At 37.6% G+C, this 23654-nt stretch overlaps 1 protein-coding gene across 1 annotated transcript in view; it reads right to left on the reverse strand.

Moving 5' to 3' along the window:
- LOC150088407 (uncharacterized) overlaps positions 1-23654 on the reverse strand; it is a 141712-nt gene that overhangs the window by 49239 nt on the left and 68819 nt on the right. The window contains exon 5 of the mRNA XM_090369496.1: positions 22975-23262. Coding sequence (XP_090225622.1) covers positions 22975-23262 — 288 coding nt within the window. The remainder of the gene's footprint in view (positions 1-22974; positions 23263-23654) is intronic.

Consider the following 23654-nt stretch of genomic DNA (forward strand, 5'->3'; position numbering starts at 1 on the left):
ATTTTTATTTCTAATTTGGAGTTAAAAGATGAAAATGTGCTCTGTCAAGAAACAATCAAGTGCCATTGACTGCAGCTTACCTGCAGTCCCACTACTGATGGAGTGGGTAAAAAACCTCTCTATTGCACTTAGCAATAGCACAGGTATACGATGCAAGAAAGCAAGCTTATGCAGCATCAGCAAAAAAAAAAAAAAAAACCTCCATTCATTCCAAATGCCTGTCCAGCTTAGGCTTAAATTTATTTAGGCTATCAACTTCCACAACAAAAAATGGAAGTCTGTTCCACCAATCAACTACCCACTGGCTAAAGGCAAATTTCTGCACATCTATTCTACAACTGTCTTTTGTCAATTTGAAACTGTGCCCCCTCAGGTTCTTAATCGGAGCAAGAGGAAGAATCCCATCAGCATTCAGCTTGCTCAACCCATTCAAGGCATTATACACCTCAATCAAATCACCTCACAGGTGCCTATTCTCCAGGCACTCCAATTTGCAGAACTTAAGCCTTTCTTGGTAAGAGCACCCCTTTGTTCCACTTACCAATCTTGCTGCCCTTCTTTATACTCTTTCTAGCAACTCCACATCCTTCCTGAAATGAGGCCTCCAGATCTTTACACAGTACTCTAGGTGTGGCCTGACCATTGCCTTGTATAATGAGATAATCACCATCCTGTCCCTGCTAGCAAAATCCCCATATATCATTGACAAGATGCCATGACCTGCGCTGGCAGCTCATATGCACTGCTCAGCGAACTTCATATTTAACTGCACAATTACCCATAGATCTTTTTTACTTTCCACTTCCGTGAGTGTAGTACCACACAGTTGGTACGTTTCTCTTTGGTTATTGCTACCCATATGCAGTATTTTACATTTGTCAATGTTAAACTTCAGTTGCCACTTCTCAGCCCATTTGCCCAACTTAACTAGATACAGTTGTAGTAACATACTGTCTTTACTGTTGTTAACAACCCTGCCAACTTTTATATCATCTGCAAACTTGGATATTAAACCTGATATACCTTCATCAATATCATTGATAAATATACAAAACAACAATGGGCCCAACACCAAACCCTGGGGAACTTCACTAATAACATTTATCCATGAAAATCATTGTCCATTGATTACAGCTCTGTCGTCTCCCACTCAACCATCACTTTATCCATTGTAGCAACTTACCCTTGATGCCATACCTCTCCAATTTGTACAGCAGTCTTCCATGTGAAACAGTTTCAAAAACTTTCCTGAAATCCAATTATATGATATCAAAATTATTTTTGGCATTCAGTTCCTTTGTGACCACATCATAGTAAGCAATCAAATTGGTCAGACAAGACCTTCCTTTAACAAACCCATGCCATGCTGTCTTAACTATTACTGCAATCTTGTTTAGATGATCCTGCAATGCTTCTTTAACCAGTGATTCCATTATTTTCCCCGGAACATAAGTTAAACTAACATGTTTTTTGTTACTTGTTCACCCTTTGAACCTCCTTTGTGAATTGGTGATACATTTGCACACCTCCAGTCCATAGGGATCTCCCATAATTATGGCTAAGGATTTGCTTACTTCCTTTGCTGCTCCTTCAATATAACTGGATAGATCCCATCCACCCCAGGTGCCTTCCTTATATTTAACTTCAATTTCTCCTCCACTTTGCTCTCAGTTATTACAAAATCACTTAGCTCCCTGTTAGCGTTTGATAAACTTCTTAAACTCCCCTCATTGAACAAATCCTCATGTGTGACTGTAGATGCAAAATATTCATTCAGTTTATCAGCTACCTGAGCATGATCATCAATAGTCAACCCATCTATCTAGCAGTTTTCTGACCCACCTAACTCTAACTCGACAGCATCAGCAAATATTCTTGTACCCTTTCTATTTAAGTGTATCCCATCCCTGTAGAAGCAGTCTCTGCTTTTGCAGAGAGTGAGCAAAATATGGCAGCACTTAATCTTCCAGCAAAAAAAAAAAAAAAAAAAAAAAATGTGAGATACCAACATGGTTCCCAATAATGCCATACCAAATAATGATAAACCAAGGCTAACAATTCATAACAGCAGTCCTGTTTATAATATTTTACAAAATTTATCCCAATTAACCACTAAGCTTGATATATTAGAATTGATTTAGAAAAATAAAGTTGGAGTAAAATTAAAATTGAAAAGAAACATCAATTAAAAGAAGTAAATTTCCATGAAGTGTACACTTTTCCATGTAAATTCTCATGGAAAATTGTACACTTCACCACTAGTTCATCAATAATAATGGACTCAAAAAAACAAGTTTTATTAATGTCATTATCATCAGTGATGATAAAGTGAGGTTAGAGCAAGAAAAAAATTGTGCATATAAAGAGAGAATTTACAGTCCCGTGCTTGTTCACCACAATCAAAAGTCAGTCTAAAACTTTACATGCGTTGTTGCAATATATGTAAGAAATTATCAGGTAAACATATGTTAAGAACAATGAAAGATGAATTCACTCAGATTATAACCACTCAGTAAGAAACTATACATACCCATTCAGTATATATTTATATAATAATAAAACACTTTTAATTAATAAATAAATAAATGGCTTTTTGTATTAAGTAAAAATTAATGTATTGGTATTATGTAATGGTATAAGGTTAAATGAATTACAAATAATAGCAGATAAAAGATAGAAGGAAGAAATATATAAATAAATAAATAGCAGATTACCATTTAACATGCAGAAGGTTGGGAAGGGCTGTGATGTTTATGCTGTCAAAAGCAGCTTCGATATCAGCATACACAATAACTAATTTAGATTTAGTTTCAAAAGTTCAAAGGATGATGTTTGTGCTGTTGAGTGGTTTGTTATGGTTGATCTATGTGTGTCTTTGAAGTGGAACTGCTTCAGTTTGAGGCATAAGCTGCTGGCTTAATGCCGGAAGGAGTGCCTTTTCTAGGAGTTTGAGGAAGGTGGAAGAAGTTGAAATCTTTTGGGCTTATTGGCATTTGAACTTTTGACAGTGGGATCACAGTGTATTCATTCTATTGGGTAGAAATACTCATGTGGAGAGGACTGAGTTGGATAGAGAGAAATGCATCTAGGATCTAAAGCATTAATGATAAAATGAGGTATTTATAAGTTCTGTCTGGTGACAGAAATGATAAAGAGGTCATTAACAGGAGAAAACTCTGTGTTAGAGAGATAACGCTGCAGGAGTGGTACTGGTTTGGAATCTGGAAATGTCTATTGGGTTATTTGGATCAAGAATAGAATTAAACATGATGTGGCTACGTTCCCCTAGACATGGTAGTTTCTATGTATTTCTCTTTATTGCAATGATTTGTGTCAGCTGAAAATAGCTCTTGCTCTGAAATACAGGATACTATCTTGAGTAGTGCCAGAGATTTCTGCCTGCTTGTGCCTCCAAGCACTTATTGGGATCAAGAAAAGTCAGAAAAAGAAGTATGATGCAATATTTGGTGGGAGGGGATTTTTCAATAGTTGTTAGAGAGTGCTCACAAGTGGCAGAAGGTTAAAATCATCACAGAATAGATGGGTAGCAGCAGAGAGGTATAATTTACAAGTTATCCAGCCAACAGCATCACTGATGATAGCAACATCTGGTGCTGGTGCTGGGGGAGGAAGTAAATTGCCGCTATATCAATTAAATAATTTTTCTGGGGGAAAAAAATTTAATTTTGTTTGGTTTTTTTTTTGCATAAAAAATCTATATCTGTTGACACGATTCTGCTTCTGCCCATTTAGTGACATTTATGGCTGCTTGTAGTTATCATTGAAATCATTGAATTGAAATGTAATGCTATTTATTCTGTTATTGTATTTATATGAATTTCAAAAAGTGCAGCACTCAGTATAGATCCTTGTTGTTTTGTTGTTTTTTGGTTTTTAGGAGCATTAGCAACTAAGGCCATATTGCTCCGGGATATGCGGTGGTCATTCCCTGACCTTTCCGCATCCTCCATATTTGGTGGTGACGGGCTCGAACCCCGGTTTAATCAAGAAGCGTGTGCTATGCACTGCTGCTCCTTCCCACCTGGCTACGGAGGCGCCATAGATCCTTGTGAGACTCTTCCTCTTGGTGAAATGTTTTAAACTGTGCATTGTTCATTTGAACTCTTGGACTGCCCAATTCTTGAGAAAGTTTCATATATGTATGCATATAGGTAGAGGACCTCTGAAGCAAAGTTGATGTAAGTTTTTAAGTATACCATAATGGTTATGCAGCATCATATACTTTCTCAATGTTAAAGCATACCATGGCCATTTTTTTTTTTTTTTTCCCCCCGAGGCAAGCATTTCACCTGTTTTTTCAGCTGGATAAGTATGTCTAATGTTGACCGACTTTTCCAAAAATACTGTGTGGATTGAGAAGATTATTATTTTTTAGATACCACAACAATCTGTTACTGACAATTTTATAAGACTTTACCCAAATAACAAGTTAGGACTACACAGTAATAATTCTGTGGATTAGACAGATCTTTTTCCCGTTTCGGAAAAGCTAGAATTACTCTATGATGCCATTTGTCTGGAAAAGAATTTTCTAAGTACATTCTATTGAACAAATCTAACAGAGTTAACTGGGATTGTTCTTCTAGCTGTTTCAGCACGTGCAGTTTATTTCAAGACGAACTGCATTACGTTTCATCTGTAACAGTTTTCTTTAGTTCTATATTGTGAAAAGCAAATTATACTGTTCATGGTTTGTTGTGGAAAGAACAAACCATGAATGTAATTAACTTAAGCTTTGTGGAAAAGCTTAAGTTAATTACATTCCATTATGAGGAAATGCCTCATAATGGAATGTAATCTTTGCAGTTTTTGAAAGCAGCTAGATATGCACTAGTTGCAGACACATTAGCAAAGTATTCATCTAGTACATTGACAATATCTTGAGCATTTGTGACCATCTGTCCTTTCCAATTTAGTACTAGAAGGATTTGTTTACAAACTGTTGGTCATCTTTCTGATCTTATTCCACACAATTTTTGTTGGTGTGGAGCTGGTTATAGTGGATGTGATATTTATCCTAGTTGCTTTTTTTGCTCATATTTTGCATTTTTCGGGCTCTGGCATCTTGAATTGGATTAGATTGTCTGTTGGAGATTTGCAAAAAAGATTCTAGGCTCTATTTTTTTCTCTTTTAGCTTCTTGGCATTCTATGTGCCATCACGGTTTTGGGTATAATCGGGTGGTATATATGTTTTAGATACAGTTATTTTTGCTGCTTGTAGAATATTTTCTGACATCTACTGGCCCCTGTTTGATGCCTGTGCAATCTAATTTTGCAAGTGTACTGAAGGCTTCTCAGTCAGCATCATCTATTTTACAATTGGGGTGCTTTCTGAATTTGTATGGAGCCTTTGTCATAATTGGGATGGTAGTGATCACTGTACCATTGAACAGCGATCATTGTTCAATGGATTATCAAAAATTGTCCATAGGATCATCAGGAATAGTGTGGGAGAAGAGATTGATAGGGCTTGCAGAGCTACTCTTTGACAGAATATGAAAGTACATGTGCATGCTATCACTTAAGATAGTGAGATTATTTTCATTTATCATTTTTTTCTATTTTGTACCTCTATAATCTATCTTAGGGATCACTCCATAGTGAGTGATGTCCGTTTAGGTCTCCTGAAATGCAGAAACAAGGTGGCAGTTGAACAATTAATTCTTCTAAATCTTTCAGTAGAAATCAGAAGATTTAAAAGAATTAACTAGGAGTTAATTCTTCTAAATCTTCTGTTCAGAGTTATTAATTGGGAATGGAACTCGTCTGTTAACTAAGACTGCCACTCCTCCTCGTGTTGTTCCATCTGTTATACAATCTTTCCTAAATATGATGTAATTTTTCACTGATGTCTAATGGTTTTGGGCATGTTTCTTTTAGGCAGATATCGCTAGCATTTGATTGTTTCCTTTGGGGCTGCCTTCTTTATAACTCTATTGCTGTATCTATCTCCTCTTCAACACAAATTTCTAGGACTGATTCTCTTGTAGGATTCTTTTCTTCTATGTCCATTTGTTTGGTCACCTGTGTTTCCACATTACTTTTCCATTCTTTGTTTACTATTTTCTTTGCACTTTCTGTATTATCTGGTGGTAAAGATAAGTGTATTAACTGTTTTTTTTTTTTTTTTTCCTTGCTGCAGTGGTGGTGGAGAGGATTTGAACAGTTCACTGGCACATTCCAGGACTGATTTTTTTGGAGGGATTGTAAAATCTGTTTGAGTTCAAATAGATTTTGAGTCAGTAAGTCTTGTTTCCAGAATCCTTTTAATAGTAGCAACTTGAACATAATGTTACAATGTAAAAAGCAGAATATATAAATCACCTCTGGCAATTAAATTACTTAAACTTATTATTTTTTAAAAATTTATATGTTTATTTCATTATAAAACAGCATACGGTATCTTTTTAATTTTGTGGTGATCTATAATTGATGTTTACTTAGTACCTCTCTCTATAAAGGTCTTATGTTGCAATGTAAATACCCTGCTTTTACCGAACTAGGTGGCTTTGGCATGTTAAAGGCAAGTATTAGATTTCGGGTTAGAGTGATTATTCCATTGTATAAAGCAGTGGTTTTCAACCTTATTTTTAATAACGGCACCCCTAAATAATTTATTTTATTTTGCGGCACCTCTACTCAATTTTCTGCCTGTTAGATCCGATTCTGTATGTGTGTGTGTGTGCGCACAACAGTATCAAAAGCTTTTCTGAAATCCAAGTATTTGATATCAAAATTATTTTTTGCATCCAGTTCCTTTGTAACTATATCATAGTATCCAATCAAATTGGTCAGAGAAGACTTCCCTTTAACAAACCCATGCTGTGTCTGAATTATTAATGCTGTCTTGTCTAAATGAACCTACAATGCTTCTTTAACCAGACTCCATTATTTTCTCTGGGACAAGTCAAACTAACAGGTCTGTAATTACTCGTATCACCCTTTGATCCCCCCACTTTGTGAACTGGAGATACATTTGCACATCTCCAGTCTGTTGTTGTTATTTGGTTTTTAGGAGCATTAGCAACTAAGGCCATATTGTTCCAGGATATGCGGTGGTCATTCCCTGACCTTTCCGCATCCTCCATATTTGGTTCTCCAGTCCGTGGGACTTCTCCTGAGTCCAAGGATGCTTTCATAATTATGCTAAGGGTTTGCTTACTTCCTTTGCCACCTCCTTCTTTAATATAACTGGATAGACTCCATTACTCCAAGTGCCTTTCTTATGTTTAACTTCAACAATTTCTCCTCCATTTTGCTCTCATTTATCACAAAATAACTTAACTCCCTGTTAGAGTTTGATAAATGTCTGGCCCTCTCCTCCTTGAATAATTGCTCATGTGTGACTATAAATGCAAAATACTCATTAAGTTTGGCAGCTATCTGAGAATGATCATCTATGTCAAACCAATTCTGATTCATCCCCTTCCTTTCAGAGTTTATATAAGTAAAGAAGACTTTGCGGTTTTACTTTACATCCTTTGCAAAGATTTCTTATGATTAAAGAAACCTGTGCGCTCTGGATTCATTATTATTACTAAATTACAGTTGCTTAGAGCAAAACAGATACAAAAATATAGATTGTGACAGGTTTAATAATAGGAAATATACATATATTAGATTAGATACATACAAATAAAAGCTTTCGGTTGTTTAGTATACCTTCTTCAGTTGAAATGAAATGACAGTTAGAATGGAGGCGTGTACTACCAATCTTGTACGTGAAGTGCGTGGCTAATTGTTTGATGTTGAAGCCTGTGGCTGTGATGATAGGGTGGACGCGACAACCACTGTTCCTGTTCACTGAGGTATTGGAGCATTTGATGTTTAATGACTTCAACCAGGCGTGGCGCAGATAATGGCAGGACTTATCCACAATCACAACATCGCAGTGTGGGTCAATGTCGTGGTGTGTTGCCCAAACGTGTTCAGCAATAGCTGAGTGCTCCACATCCGCTAAGCAGATTGCTCTTTGGTGTTCGGAAAGGCGTTTTTCGAGCCATCTCCCAGTTTCCCCAATGTAGCAGCTAGTGCAGTCACGGCAAGAGATGCGGTAGACCAATCCGCTCTGTAGTAGGATGGGGACAGGTGTTTTTATCTTAGAGATGAGGGATCGTAATTTTCTGCCTGGGAGTTGTACGCACTTTATCCCATGTGATTTTAAGATTCTACAGACCTGTTCTGATAAGTTTGGGTAGTATGGGATAAAGGCGCTCGTGGCTGAGTCATCACCTTGGATGTTTCTGTTGGTCGCTACACGGTCGCGTGCCTGTAGGTCACACCTGTCAAGGGTATTGATGGGATAGCCACACCTCATAAGATCCGCCTTGACTTTAGCGATTTCGGCGCGCCTGTCATTTACAGAGCTAGAGTGTGTCCAGGCGCGAGTTAGTAAGGTTCATGCAGTGGCAAGAAGATGGCTACATGTGTGTGCTGACCGCAAGTTGGTAAATTGGCCAGCACACATAGGTTTACGATGGACTGTTGTCTTCAAGCACGTGCCCTCGCACTGGACAAGAGTGTCTAAGTATGGTATGGTGTTGTTCGACTCTAGCTTGATCGTGAATTTTATGAAAGGTGACAGAGTTGAGGTGATCTAAGATTCGGTCACCTGAATTTCTGGGGATAACTACGAACACATCGTCCACATAGTGACACCAAAAGGCAATGGGATCTGGTACATTTGTAAATGCACGACCCTCTGATTCCTCCATCACGATGTTTGCCGTGACCGAACTAACCGGGGAACCCATGGCCGTGCCGTGTACTTGTTGGTAAATGGAGTCGTTAAACATGATTGCACCGCCTGTTAAGCACAGTCTGAGGGCAGTGGAGATATCGCCTGGTGTTAGTTTGGTTCTGCTGCCAAGGGTTTCGTCACTGTTTAAGAGTTGTTTTGCACATGTGATGGCAAGTTCTACTGGGATGGAGGTAAAAAGTGAAACTACATCAAACGATGCCATAACCTGATCTTGTGAGATGGATATGGTACAGATCCTTTCTATGAACTCACTACTGTTGGAGATGGTGTTGGTGGTCTTGCCTACAAGGGGAGAAAGGAGCCTCGAGACAAACTTAGATAATTCTTAACTCGGTGAGTTAAGACAGGATACAATGGGTCTTAATGGTGTGCCTTCTTTGTGTACTTTCGGTAGTCTGTAGAATTGTGGGATCTGGCAGCCAGAGGCACGGAGTTGATTACGTGTTGATTCTGTTATTTTCTTCTGTTTGAGCCAACTGTTGACGAGGATGTTCACTTTCGACTCCTATCGTTCCAAGGCTTATCTCGAGAGAAACTTGATTTCTCAAGTTTGTCTCGAGGCTCCTTTCTCCCCTACTAGGCAAGACCACCAACACCGTCTCCAACAGTAGTGAGTTCACAGAAAGGATCCGTACCATATCCATCTCACAAGATCAGGTTATGGCATCGTTTGATGTAGTTTCACTTTTTACCTCCATCCCAGTAGAACTTGCCATCACATGTGCAAAACAACTCTTATATAGTGATGAAACCTTTGGCAGCAGAACCAAACTAACGCCAGACGATATCTCCAGCGCCCTCAGACTGTGCTTAACAGCTGGTGCAATCATGTTTAACGACTCCATTTACCAACAAGTACACGCCACAGCCATGGGTTCCCCGGTTAGTTCGGTCACGGCAAACATCGTGATGGAGGAATTAGAGGGTCGTGCATTTACAAACGTACCAGATCCCATTGCCTTTTGGTGTCACTATGTGGACGATGTGTTCGTAGTTATCCCCAGAAATTCAGGTGACTGAATCTTAGACCACCTCAACTCTGTCACCTTTCATAAAATTCATGATCGAGCTAGAGTCAAACAACACCATACCATACTTAGACACCCTTGTCCGGCGCGAGGGCACGTGCTTGACGACAACAGTCCATCGTAAACCTATGTGTGCTGGCCAATTTACCAACTTGCTGTCAGCACACGCATGTAGCCATCTTCTTGCCACTGCACGAACCTTACTAATTCGCACCTGGACACACACTAGCTCTGTAAATGAGAGGCGCACCAAAATCGCTAAAGTCAAGGCGGATCTTACGAGGTGTGGCTATCCCATCAATACCCTTGACAGGTGTGACCTACAGGCACGCGACCGCGTAGCAACCAACAGAAACATCCAAGGTGATGACTCAGCCACGAGCGCCTTTATCCCATACTACCCAAACTTATCACAACAGGTCTGTAGAATCTTAAAATCACATGGGATAAAGTGCGTACAACTCCCAGGCAAAAAATTACAATCCATCATCTCTAAGGTAAAAACACCTGTCCCCACCGTACTACAGAGCGGATTGGTCTACTGCATCTCTTGCCGTGACTGCACTAGCTGCTACATCGGGGAAACTGGGAGACGGCTCGAAAAACGCCTTTTCGAATACAAAAGAGCAATCCGCTTAGCGGATGTGGAGCACTCAGCTATTGCCAAACACGTTTGGGCAACACACCACGACATTGACCCACACCGCAATGTCGTGATTGTGGATAAGTCCCGCCATTATCTGCGCCGCGCCTGGTTGGAGTTGTTAAACATCAAATGCTCCAATACCTCAGTGAACAGGAACAGTGGTTGTCACGTCCACCCTATCACCGAAGCAAAGATCCTGTCCATCCATTGAAAAATGCTGGCCATGTCCATATACATCACAGCCACAGGCTTCAACATCAAACAATTAGCTACGCACTTCACGTACAAGATTGGCAGTACACGCCTCCATTCTGACTGTCATTTCATTTCAATTGAAGAAGGTTAACTAAAAAACCGAAAGCTTTTATTTGTATGTATCTAATCTAATATATGTATATTTCCTATTATTAAACCTGTCACAATCTATATTTTTGTATCCGTTTCGCTCTGAGCAACTGTAATTTAGTAATAATAAAGATTTCTTATAAACTGCCTTCACTTGCCTAACCTCCTTTGTGACTTGATTACAGACTAGCTTGTATCTACCATAGGCTTCTGTGTCACCTGACAATTTATGTGGATCCATGCATTTTTCTTCTCTGCCATGAGTTTCATTACTTCATCTGATATCCATTTGGGCCCAAACCTATAACAGTATTTCTTAGTTGAAACAAAAAGCCTAGTAGCGTCCAAAATTACTTCCTTGAATGCTTCCCATTTAGAATTTGCTGTTGGTAACATCATCAGTTGGTCCTACTGTATAGAACTTAAATCTGAGACCACTGTAGTCACCTTTACGAAAGCAAAGACCCTTCCATTTACCCCTGATGGTAGTTACATCTTTAAGCAAATCCCACATCAGAACACTGATCACCTAGCGATTCCTTTTTCTGTAAATTCTTAATGCATGAATAATCACTGCAGATAATCAGACCAATGAGAGAATCAAACTAGATAAGTGTTACTCCCTCTTGTAGCCTTTCTAACATGCTGCTGCAGAAAACAATCATCGAATAAATTCACAAAAGCCTTGCTAGTGTGCGAGTGACCAATCCACAAGTTACAGTCTATATCTGGAAAGTTAAAATCCCCCATTAAAAGATTTACAGGCCCATTCCATTTTTCTATATAATTGTTTATTGTACTCATTAGAGTCATTATGCCTATTACAAACGCCTACCCTCATTTTTGCTTTCCCAGTGCTTATATCATCTTATCCTTAGGTTTTATTGGCACATTAGCAACTACGGCTATAATGCGCCTTATATCATCCCACCAAACAGATTCATCACTGCACTGTCCATCTGTGTCAACTGGTTGCACTTCCTTAGATTTTATGTTTCTTAACTAACAGCATAACCCCTCCTCCTTTCTTACCCTGTCTATCCTTTTTGTACACATTGTATTTCCCGAATTCCAGTTCTGCATCCCTTATATGTGAGTGACACTACGTCTCTGATATCCCAACAGTATTCGCCTTGGATGTCTTAACCAGCACTTCAAATTTATCCAATTTATTTACTATACTCCTAGCACTGGTGTACATGCAAGTATACATGCACCTGTTCTTACTCTAACACAGCCCATGTATTTACCTGTTTCATGACTCCCAGCAGTTCCTAAAATCTCCAGAAACTTGCTTTCCGGGCTGCTGCTCATTCCAAAAGAAGCAGTGCAAGAATCAATTTCACCTCTGCCTGCGGCTACTGTTAATCTAGTAGTCTGTGAATCCCCCTAAGCTAGCAGTTTTGCAATCCACCTAACATTGCCTCGATAGCATCAGCAAATATTCTTGCAATTAAGGGGGAAATAAACTGAAAAAGGATAGTTGCAAGAAAGATGAAATGCAACATGAAAATTTCTTTCATCCAGAGAGTAACTAATCGTTGAAATAAACTGTCATCTACATTGTAGAAGTAAGTAGTTCGAATAAATTTAAGGAAGAGGGGATTGGACAGTTTTTTTTTTTATTTTGGCTGATGCTGTATAACAGCCTTTTTATACAGCATCAGGCTAAGAATCTGACTATGGATTTCTGAATATATTCCAGTTGTTTTATGAGTATTTTGATGTGGGGATTCCAGACCTGTGAGGCATATTCAAGTATTGGGTTTATAATCATTATACGTGCTGTTTTTATGAGTTGTATGTTGGAAAAGTCAAAGCAGTTCTTTAAATAGTCCAAGAGATCTGGAGGCATTTGCGGTAGTATTATTTATATGTATGTTGAAGTGTCCCTTAGCAGAAAACCATACTCCCAAATCTGAAACCTCTTGTATTCGCTTTATCTCGTTGTTATTGGTTTTGTAATGATAACTGATTATGTTTTTTATGACAGTCTGCAATAGAGGTAGAGCAGCATTTGTCTAAAATGAGCATTAGGCTATTGTTTCTAATCCACAGGGTGATAGCGGCTAATCCTTTTTCCAGTATTTCACAGTCTTGTATTGATTTTGTGGTTTTGTATATTTTGGGATTATCTGCATATGAGAGCATTTTGATGTCTACATGTTGTCAATCTTGTATGTCATTAATATATATTTCAAAAAATAGAGGACCAAGAAGAGAACTCTGAGGGACTCCCCTTTGGATAGGCAAAGTGGAGGAGTAACTTCCATCAAAAAGAACTCATTTTCCTGTTGCTGTTGTAAAAGAAGTTTAACATTAGTGATAGGGCATTATTTAATATCCCCATGTGATATAATTTGAGGCAAAGAAACTTGTGTGGTACTGAATCAAAGGCTTTTTGTAGGTCAAGATATATGATATCTATTTGATGGTTATTATCAAGACCATGTTTGATGTCATGTTCTAAGGAAAGTAGGTCGGTAACTGCTGACCTGCCCATAAGGAAGCCATGGTGAATGTGGCTGAATTTGTCCTTCATAAAGCAACATAGCTGAGAATATAAAATAATCTCAATGATTTTACTTAGCAGGTTAGCTTGTAAAACACAAACGCTACTAAAATATAAAACAGAGGGGCATAATAAATAGCTAAACTAAAAAATTGCAAAAAATACGAAAACTTCACAATAAGATTCACTTCTAACCTACACAATCCACGTTTTGCAACGTTTACAACAACAGCAGTTGGGGGGAGGTAATTCGGGAGGGAGAGGCTGAAGTCATCAGCCTACTGTCCTCCCCTCTGTGCAACACAGTGCTCACCAATTAACAATGGCCTCCCCTATCTTGCATCAAAACTGAGAATGGACTCAACCAAATGAAAACGGTCCTATTGCGCACTGCCATACAGTGGCTGAAAGACCTCTAATGAAATTGCTAATGGGGCTGCTCGGTCACTGCCATCACTGTGAGCACTAGCATCGCATGGTGTGCAAAGTTCAAAAAACGATGTTTATTTATTTATTTTTTTTATCTTGATCTCTCGCAGAACACCGGCTGAGAAACCCTGCTGTATACGCTTGCTTCTTCACATTATTTGCCACTACTAACACTAATATCCAGTGGATCAATGTGTTCATCCATTTCCTTCTAGTGTTAACATAAGCAAAGAAATATTTGCTATTTTTCTTTGCAGACTTGACCAAAGACATCTCGATGAAACCTGCTCTACCCTAATTAACCTATCTTTTTTGCTTTATGGTACAAGAAGTTGAGAAACTGATTAATTCAGAAGTATTATTCATCCTGATGGAAAATCAAAGCATGATATAAAGAAGAACAGCAAAAGCTAGAAAACACTTCAAAATCTAAAGTCATTAAGCTGAGATAATAAATTTTCCATACAGTCAATATTAAAAATAATTGACACACTGATTAAAAAAATACTTTTATGTTATAAAAGAGATTTCTAGCATTTTAGATAAATAAAAGCTTTTCAGAGTCTTCTGTAAGGATCGGATCACAAATGAAGAGGCAAGGGTGAAAAATAATCACCTTAACAGATAAAAGAGAAAACATAATTAGAAAAACAAGTTTACCTAGTATACCACCAAGTTTTAAATTACTATCTTACAATTAGATAAATAATAGAATTCTTAAGATACCGATTTAAATTGACTCAAATTGATAGCATAGCTTAATTTATGGTACTCACCTTGTTATAATCTGCAGTTGATGCTTAAGGTAGGATGAATAATAGTTTGACTTTTAAAAATTAGGATTAATATGAATATATTTGAATTTTGAAAACTGAGTTAAATTATGCTCAAGGAAATAGAAGTACACGTCTTCATCCTCGGTTGTCATAAATTGAAGGTAGAAAATGATTGAAGCTGTAAAAGTTAAATTGAGAGGCCAACGGCCGTAACGAGCTGGCTTTCATTATTAACATCTTCAGTTGGCGATAGTGGAAAGAGTGAACGCGTGTATTTAAAGGACTATGTTCCCATGATGCTCTTTGATACGTGGTAATCTCAGGTGCACAAGATTCCAAGCCGGAGAGAGGTTATAGGATAATTTGGCATTTAATACGTTAAATTTAGAATAATGGCGAAACCATTCTATGATAAGGGCTTCGTACTGGAAAATTTTAAAACTAGATTTCAATTTTAAGATAGGTTTGGTTGAATCAACTAAAGGGGTGTGGTTGTGGGACTGTACATGTAGTGTAAGTTCTGTGTTTGATTGTCTTGTTCTGAAGCTATTGTAATGGCAATATGCACGTGTATTTGATGTTTTTGTGGAGCCTTATTTAGAGGTGGTGCTACCAATGTAACATGCATTACAGTTTTGTTGGCATTTAATTAGATAAACATATTGTTCATATCACTGATTTGATATGTATCTTTATACGAATTAAACATTGATCCTAGTTTATTATATGCTGAAAATGTGAGATTGATGTCTGTACCAGTAAACAATCGACGGAATCGCTCGGCAAGATTACTGTGGTAAGGAATGACAATACACGTGTTGGTGTGTGATGTGTTTGGATGGTTTGTTGATATTATTTTGGGCAGTAGTGATGATTTGTTGGATTAACTGAGAAGGATATTTTCTGGATATGAATTTTTCTGTAAGATATTGGAGTTCATTAGATAGGTCTTCATGTGTAGAACTGTATTTGAAGGCATTATGAATCTGGTTGTAGAGGACAGCTTTTTTTGTACTAAGAGGATGGTGCGACTCAAAATGTAAGTATTTTCCAGTGTGGGTATTTTTTCTGTAAATTCTAGTTCCAAGTTTGGTGCCCATCTTATATATGGTAAGATTAAGGAAATTAATTTGTCCATTTTCTTCTATTTCAAGAGTAAATTTTAATCTATTGTGTATAGAATTAAAATTAATAAAAAGGTTATCAATTATGGTTTTATTTCCTATAATAAGGATGTCATCTGCGTATTGTATATAATTTAATCTCATCTGCGTGTCGTGTATATAATTTAATCTCTGGAGGGTAAGGTTGTAAAATTTGGTTCCGCCATTATTCTAAATTTAACGTATTAAATGCCAAATTACCCTATAACCTCTCTCCGGCTCGGAATCTCGTGCACCTGAGAGTGTACAAAGTACACATGTATCAAAGAGCATCATGGGAACATAGAGTCCTTTAAATACACGTGTTCACTCTCTTTCCACTATCACCAACTGAAGACGTTAATACCGAAAGCCAGCTCGTTACGGCTGTTGGCCTCTCAGTTTAACTCTTACAGCTTCAATCATTTTCCACCTTCAATTTATGACAACCAAGGATGAAGATGTGCACTTCTATTTCCTTGAGCATAATTTAACTCCGTTTTTAAAATTCATACATATTCATATTAATCCCAATTTTTAAAATTCAAACTATTATTCATCCTACCTTAAGCATCAACTGCAGATTATAACAAGGCGAGTACCATAAATTAAGCTATGCTATCAATTACTGTCTTACAAATTAATTTTTTTTTTTTTTTTTAAAGAATACTGAACTTACAACTATAGTATTAACTAACATTTATCAGCATATATTCTCAAATATTTCTTCAACAAATTGAATTTTAAAAAATATTTTTTACTAAATTAAAGATGTGAATAATGTAAAAGTTAAAAATAGCCCTGTTTAATGTTCAGTGGTTAGTTCATTTAATCAATAAATTTCCTTCCTGGTGACAACTTTTTATTTGTATCTCTCCATTACATTATCATTCAGCTCAATTCTTCTGTTAATAGAAATCAAGAAAGCACTGAGGAAGCAACTTTTATTGGATGATTATTTTCTACAGCAGCATGTTATGGAGGCAACTAGAGGGAGTAATACTCTTGATCTGATTCTTCATGCATCAAGAATCTGCAGATAAAGGAACCATTAGGTGGCAGTGATCACGTGTGCTGAAGTGGGATTTACTCAAAAGAGGTAACTACCATCAAGGGTAAAGGGAAGGGCTTTTGCTTTCGTAAAGGTGACTACGGTGGTCTGAGACAGTATTTAAATTCTATATGGTGGAACCAATTGATGATGTTACCAACAGCAAATTCAAAATGGGAAGCATTCAAAGAATTAATCTTGGAAGCTACTGGGCTTTTCATACCACCAAAGAAATACTGTTCAAGATTTAGGCCTAAAAGATGTCAGATGAACGAATTAGACATGTGACAGAGAAGAAAAATGCATGGCATATTTATAAATTAACATGTGACACAGAAGCCTATGATAGATATAAGCTGGTCTGTAACCAAGTTACAAAGGAGGTTATGCAGGCGAAGGCAGATTACGAAAAATCTTTGGCAAAGGATGCAAAGAAAAACAGCAAAGAGTTCTTTTCTTATGTAAACTCTAGAAGGAAGGGGATGAATCAGATTGGTCCACTTGATATCAGTGGTTCAACTGTTGATGATCCTGCTCAGGTAGATAACAAACTAAATGAATAACATTCACACATGAGGAGTTATTCAGGGAGGGGAATGCCAGAGGTGTATTAAACTCTGGCAGTAGGCTAGATAATCTTGTAATAACAGAATAAAGTGAAGGAGAAATTGTTGAAGATAAACACAAGAAAGGCACCTGGGGTGGATGGAATCTATCCAGTTATATTAAAGGAGGCAGCAAAAGAATTAAGCAAACCCTTAGACATAATTATGGGAGCTTCCCTGGACTCAGGGGAGGTACCCATGGACTGGAGATGTGCAAATGTGACCCCAATCCACAAAGGAGGATCGAGGGGGAAGACAGGTAATTACAGACCTGCTAGTTTAAATTTTGTTCCAGGGAAATTAATGGAGGCACTGGTAAAAGAAGCATTGCAGGATCATCTAGACAAGACTTCAGTTATAGCTTGGACACAGCATGGGATTGTTAAGGGGAAGTCTTGTCTGACTAATTTGATTGGATACTATGATGTAGTCACAAAGAACTGGATGCACGGAATAACTTTGATATAATATATTTGGATCTTAGAAAGTTTTTGATACTGTTGCACATGGAAGACTGCTGGCAAATTGGAGCAGTGTGGCATTGGAGGGAAATTGCTGCTATGGATAAAGTGATGGTTGAGTGGGAGAAGACAGAGTGGTAATCAATGGACACTGCACTTTGTGGACTAATGTTATTACTGGAGTCCCTCAGGGTTCAGTGTTGGGTCCATTGTTGTTTTCTGTATTTATAAATGATATTGATGATGATATATCAGGCTTAATGTCCAAGTTTGCAGATGATACGAAGGTTGGTAGGGTTGTTAATGACAGTACACTGCTACAACAGGATCTAGAAAAGTTGAGCAGATGGGCTTAGAGGTGGCAAATGAAGTTTAACATTGACAAATGTAAAGTACTACCTATGGGAAGCATAGGTAGTACTTTACATCCTAGAGTAACGTTTGTTTGTTATTTGGTTTTTAGGAGCATTAGCAACTGAGGCCATATTGCTGCGGGGATATGTGGCGGTCATTCTCTGACCTTTCCGCATCCTCCGTATTTGGTGGTCACAGGCTCGAACCCCGGTCTAATCAAGAAGCATGTGCTACGCACTGCTGCTCCTGCCCAGAGTAACGTATCAACTTTGTGGTACCACACTGACAGTGGTAGAGAATGAAAAAGACCTGGGGGTAATTGTGCAGGCAGATATGAAGTTTTCTGAGCAGTGCAGACGGTCTGCAAGAGTAGCTCATGTTGTCTTGTCAATGATATACAGGAATTTTTCTAGCAGGGATAAGGAGGTGATTATCTGCTTGTATAAGGCAATGGTCAGACCACATCTTGAGTACTGTACATGGGTCTGGAGGCCTCATTTTAAGAAGGATCTAGAGCTGCTGGAACGAGTACAGAGAAGGGCAACAAGATTGGTGAATGTAACAAAGGGTTGCTCTTACGAAGAAAGGCTTGAGTTTTGCAAATTACAGTGTCTGGAGACTAGGCACCTGGTAGGTGATCTGATTGAGGTGTATAAAGCCTTGACTGGTTTGAGCATGCTCAATGCTGATGGGATTCTTCCTCTTGCTCAGAATAATCATCTGAGAAGGCATAAATTGAAATTGAGGAAAGACGGGTGTAGGATAGACGTGCGGAAGTTTGCCTTTAGCGAGTGGGTGGTTGATTGCTGGAACAAACTTCCATCTGTCGTTGTAGAAGTTGATAGCTTAAGTAGATTCAAGGCAGAACTTGACAAACCTTTGGAACGAGTGGATGGGTGAAATAAGGGGTTTTTTTTTTTTTTTTTTTGGCTGATGCTATATAAGCTTGCTTTCTTGCATCATGTGCCTTTGCTAATGCTAACTATGTCTGCATGTTTCATGTATACATAAAATAATAAAAACACACAAAAAACTTATTCATTATATTACTGGTTCAATTGTTATCAATAAGTTCAACTCAAGCTTATATCCTGGCCAAAAACTGGCAACAGAGAGAGCACTGTGTGCTGGAGCTTTGTTTTGATGGTGCATCTAATCATCCTTCCACAATTCAGGTCTCTTCCTTCAAATCTTTTTGAAGCAGCTTTGTCAGAACTTCAATGTAGTATATTTTATTGACAGTCTGACCTGGTGGAGTGTATTCAGCCATAATAATTCCTTTAATATCGAAGAAAACAAGAAGCATGATGTTCACTCTTGATTTTTTTGGTCTAGGGGTTGTTTTGTCTTCCACTGCATTAACTGTCTTTTAGTTTCTGGGTTGTACTGGAACAGCCGACTTTCATTGCGAGTAATTACAGTACACAAAATGTCTGGATCTTTTATTTTTTTCAAAATATCTTCACAAACTTGGAGTCTTCTCATTCTTTGATTTTCATTCAAAATTTTTGGCACCACCTTTGCATACACTTTTCTCACGTCTAAATTTTAAGTTAAAATTTGTCCAATTTTTTTTTTTTTTTTGTCCATATTGAGTTCTGATGCAACCAGTCTAATGCTTAAACAACAATCACTTCTAATCAATGTCCTTATCCAGTCCACATTTTCATCAGTTTTCACGCCGACCGGGCTAGCCAGGTGGGTAAAGTGCCTGCCTGGCAACCCAAAGGTCGTGGTTTCAAATCCCGCCTCGGGATTGGCTCACAGTAAAAAATGCAAAAACTTTGGGAGGTACATTATGGCCATAGAATCTGATGCTCCAACAACTAACAAGGAAAAAAAAATAAATAAATCAGTTTTCACAGATATTGGATGGCCTGGTCATTCATCACTTTCCTCCACATTCTCTCTTCCTTCTAAAAACCTTTTATGCCATTCAAAAATGCGAGTTCTTGACATAGTATCTTGCCCATAAACTTGACATAACTTATAACTTTCAGCTGGTATTTTCTTTAGTTTTATTAAAAAATGAGGTTGATTTGTTGTTCAATTCTTTTGTCTGTCCTTTTTTTAGCAAACTGCAAAAACACAAGGTAATGAAAGCAAAAACACAAGGCAAAAACATAATGAAAACATGTCTCAATGCAAAGTAAATGTGTGTGTTGGAACATGACTTGACAAACTAGGGAATGGTTCAAGGTCAACTATTATGCTTTTGTTTTATAGGTGGCACTTGGTGTGTAGTGGCTGCATGCACAGTCTCATTATTTCTTAGCCCCCCCCCCCCCCGACACACACAAATTCCTCATTAACCGAGACCATGCATTCTCTCTGTTCCCACCATCGTTACTTGGTCCATAATTAATTAATTTAATTTTTCAGTTTTTCAAATATATCAATTTAAAACTATTTCCAGTAATTTTATAAGAACTGAATTACTGTAAATGTATCTTTAAATATGCTAGAATATTTAAATAAATGTCACAAACTGACTTTTAATAAAGATCTCCAATTGTGCCATTCCTGTTCTTTTAATTTAATTTTACTGCAGTGTAGTCTCTTCTGTTGCAACATGGGAGGATCACTATTTTTTTTCTGTCTTCAACTCATTAGGGCTTGAATGACTGCTCATATCATGCTGAACAGGTGAAACAGCCAAACCATTTCCTACTGACTTTCAATCAGGCAGAAACTCAGAAGACCAATGACATCATCTAACAAATTCCCTTATCAGATAAAACTGCATTTCCATTGTCATTTTGACAAAGAATTTTCATTATAATCCTTCAAGCATAATTATAATTTCAAATTTTGTTATAATTTTTGAAATCACAATGCATTAAAATTTTATAGGTGTCTAATATGATATAGTATGTACTGTGTTTTATTCTTAAATCAATAACCAGTTCTTGTTTATTATTACTGATAACATACTAATAATAATTTAAATTTCAATAAACTATTTATTTTCATTACAAATGGACAGGCTTTACTGAAAATCACTTAACACACACACACACAAAAAAAAAACTTCTGCAGCAGAGTGTGAAATCATTTATTATAACATATATATTAGAATTAGCAAATGATGTAAGAAAGCAACCTTATGCAGCATTGGCCAAAAAAAAAAAAAAAATCCAAAAAAAAAACCCCACATTCCCATTTTGTCTATCCATTCCTTCCAATAGTTTGTCAAGTTCTTCCTTGAACTTATTTAAGCTATCAACTTCCACAAGAGATGGCAGTTTGTTACAGAAATCAATCACCCACCAGCTAAAGGCAAACTTCCGCACATCTATTCTGCAACCATCTTTCCTCAATTTGAATTTGTGCCACCTCAAGTGCATAGCCTTAAGCAAGAGGAAGAATTCCATCAGCACTGAGCTTGTTCAATTCATTCAAATCCTTAAACACCCCAATCAGATCACCTCGAGGTGCCTAGTCTCCAGATGCTGCAATTTGCAGAACTGAAGCCTTTCTTGGCAAGAGCACCCATTTGTTCCACTCCACAAACTGCTGAAACAAGTGCACTCATTCCAGCAGCTAGGCATTCTTCGTAAACTGAGGCCTCCAGACCTGTATGCAGTACTCAAGGTGTGGTCTGACCACTGCCTTATACAAAGGGATAATCATATCTTTATCACTGCTGGAAAAATTTCCGTATGTTGTTGACAAAACTCTATGAGCTGTCTTGGCAGCTTGTCTGCACTACTCAGAGAATTTTATTTCTGACTACACAATTCCCCCAGGTCTTTTTCATTCTCAATCACCCTGAGTGTAGTACCACTCAGTTGGACGTTACTCTTGGGTTACTACTACCCATACGCAGTACTTTGCACTTGTCAATGTTAAAATTCACTTGCCACTTGTGCCATCTTCCCAATTTTTCTAGATACTGTTGCAGTATAATACTGTCATTAACAACACTGCCAACCTATTTATCATCTGCAAACTTGGTTATTGTTTGTTTTTTGGTTTTTTTTTAGGAGCATTAGCAACTAGGGCCATATTGCTCCGGGATATGTGGTAGTCATTCTCTGACCTTTCCACATCCTCCATATTTGGTGGTGACTGGCTCGAACCCCAGTCTAATCAAGAAGCGTGTGCTACGCACTACTGCTCCTTCCCATCTGGCTACGGAGGGGCCCTGCAAACTTGGACATTAAACCTAATATGCCTTCATCAATATCATTGATAAATACAGAAAACAACAATGGGCCCAACAGCGAATCCTGGGGGACCCCACAAATAACATTAGTGGGGTCCCCCAGGATTCGGTTCATGAAAGGCAGTGTCCATTGATTACCACTCTGCCTTCTCCTACTCAACCAATCCTTTATCCATAGCAGAAATGTTCCCTTAATGCCACACTTCTCCAATTTGTACAGCAGTCTTTTATGTGCAACAGTATTGAAAGCCTTCCTGAAATCCAAGTATATTATATCAAAATTATTTTTTTGCATTCAGTTCCTTTGTGACAACATTGTAGTATCCAATCGAATCTGTCAGACAAGATTTCCAGTTAAAAAACCCATGCTGTGTCTAAAGTATAATTGCAGCCTTGTCTAGATGATCCTACATTACTTCTTTAATCAGTGACTCCATTACTTTCCCTGGAACAGAAATTACACCAACAGATCTGTAATTACTCGTGTCACACTTTCATGATCCCTCTTGGTGAATTGGGGATACATTCGCACATCTCCAGTCTGTAGTAACTTCCCCTGAATCCAAGGACACTCTCATAATTATATATATATATACTAATATTATTTTTATATATTAAATAAAAAATAATATAATAAATAAAAGAATATGTACATTGACATAAAAAGCACCTACCTGTCCTAGCATTTCCTTTATATGGATGTCCTTGCATTTGAGGAGACTGCACCCAGTAAGAAATCTGTTCTGGATAATGTCCATACAGATTGCTAGTGCTATCTCCAACATGGGTATTCGCATATTGATTACTACTATGGTAGGCATTATACAAGTTATCTTGTTCTGAAATCTGGGATTGAGAGTTTTTAGCATACTGATCAGAATCATAATCTGACCACAGATTATTATAAGGTATCGCAGCTACAAATTTGCTATGCTTATGGCTGAATGAGGAGCCTTCAGAATCTGGAAGAAGAAATCAATTCATAGGATCAACTATTTAAAAAATAAAACTAAATCATTAGGGTATAAAAAAGAGATGACAGCAAAAAATTTTGTTTTAAAAGTAACTGATATATTAAGTAAAAAATGTACTTTAAATTCAGAATCAAACATTTATTTGTATTGGATGTGTATTTCATATTGGAAAGACACGTGAGCACAACTGTTAGAGAACATGAAATCGAATATTTTTATATAAATAAATTTCTGAGAAAAGCAAATAATCAGTAACGATTTTGTAAACTGAGCATATGTAAATGCCATATTAATACCATATTAATAAGATACAGGAACTCCACGACTTATGCAAGGGTTGCATTCCGCGGAACACTACGCAAGTCAGAATTTCCCCCATT

This window comes from Mastigoproctus giganteus, chromosome 3, assembly GCF_048544385.1.
Source record: "Mastigoproctus giganteus isolate SK-2022 chromosome 3, ASM4854438v1, whole genome shotgun sequence".
NCBI lineage: Eukaryota > Metazoa > Arthropoda > Arachnida > Uropygi > Thelyphonidae > Mastigoproctus > Mastigoproctus giganteus.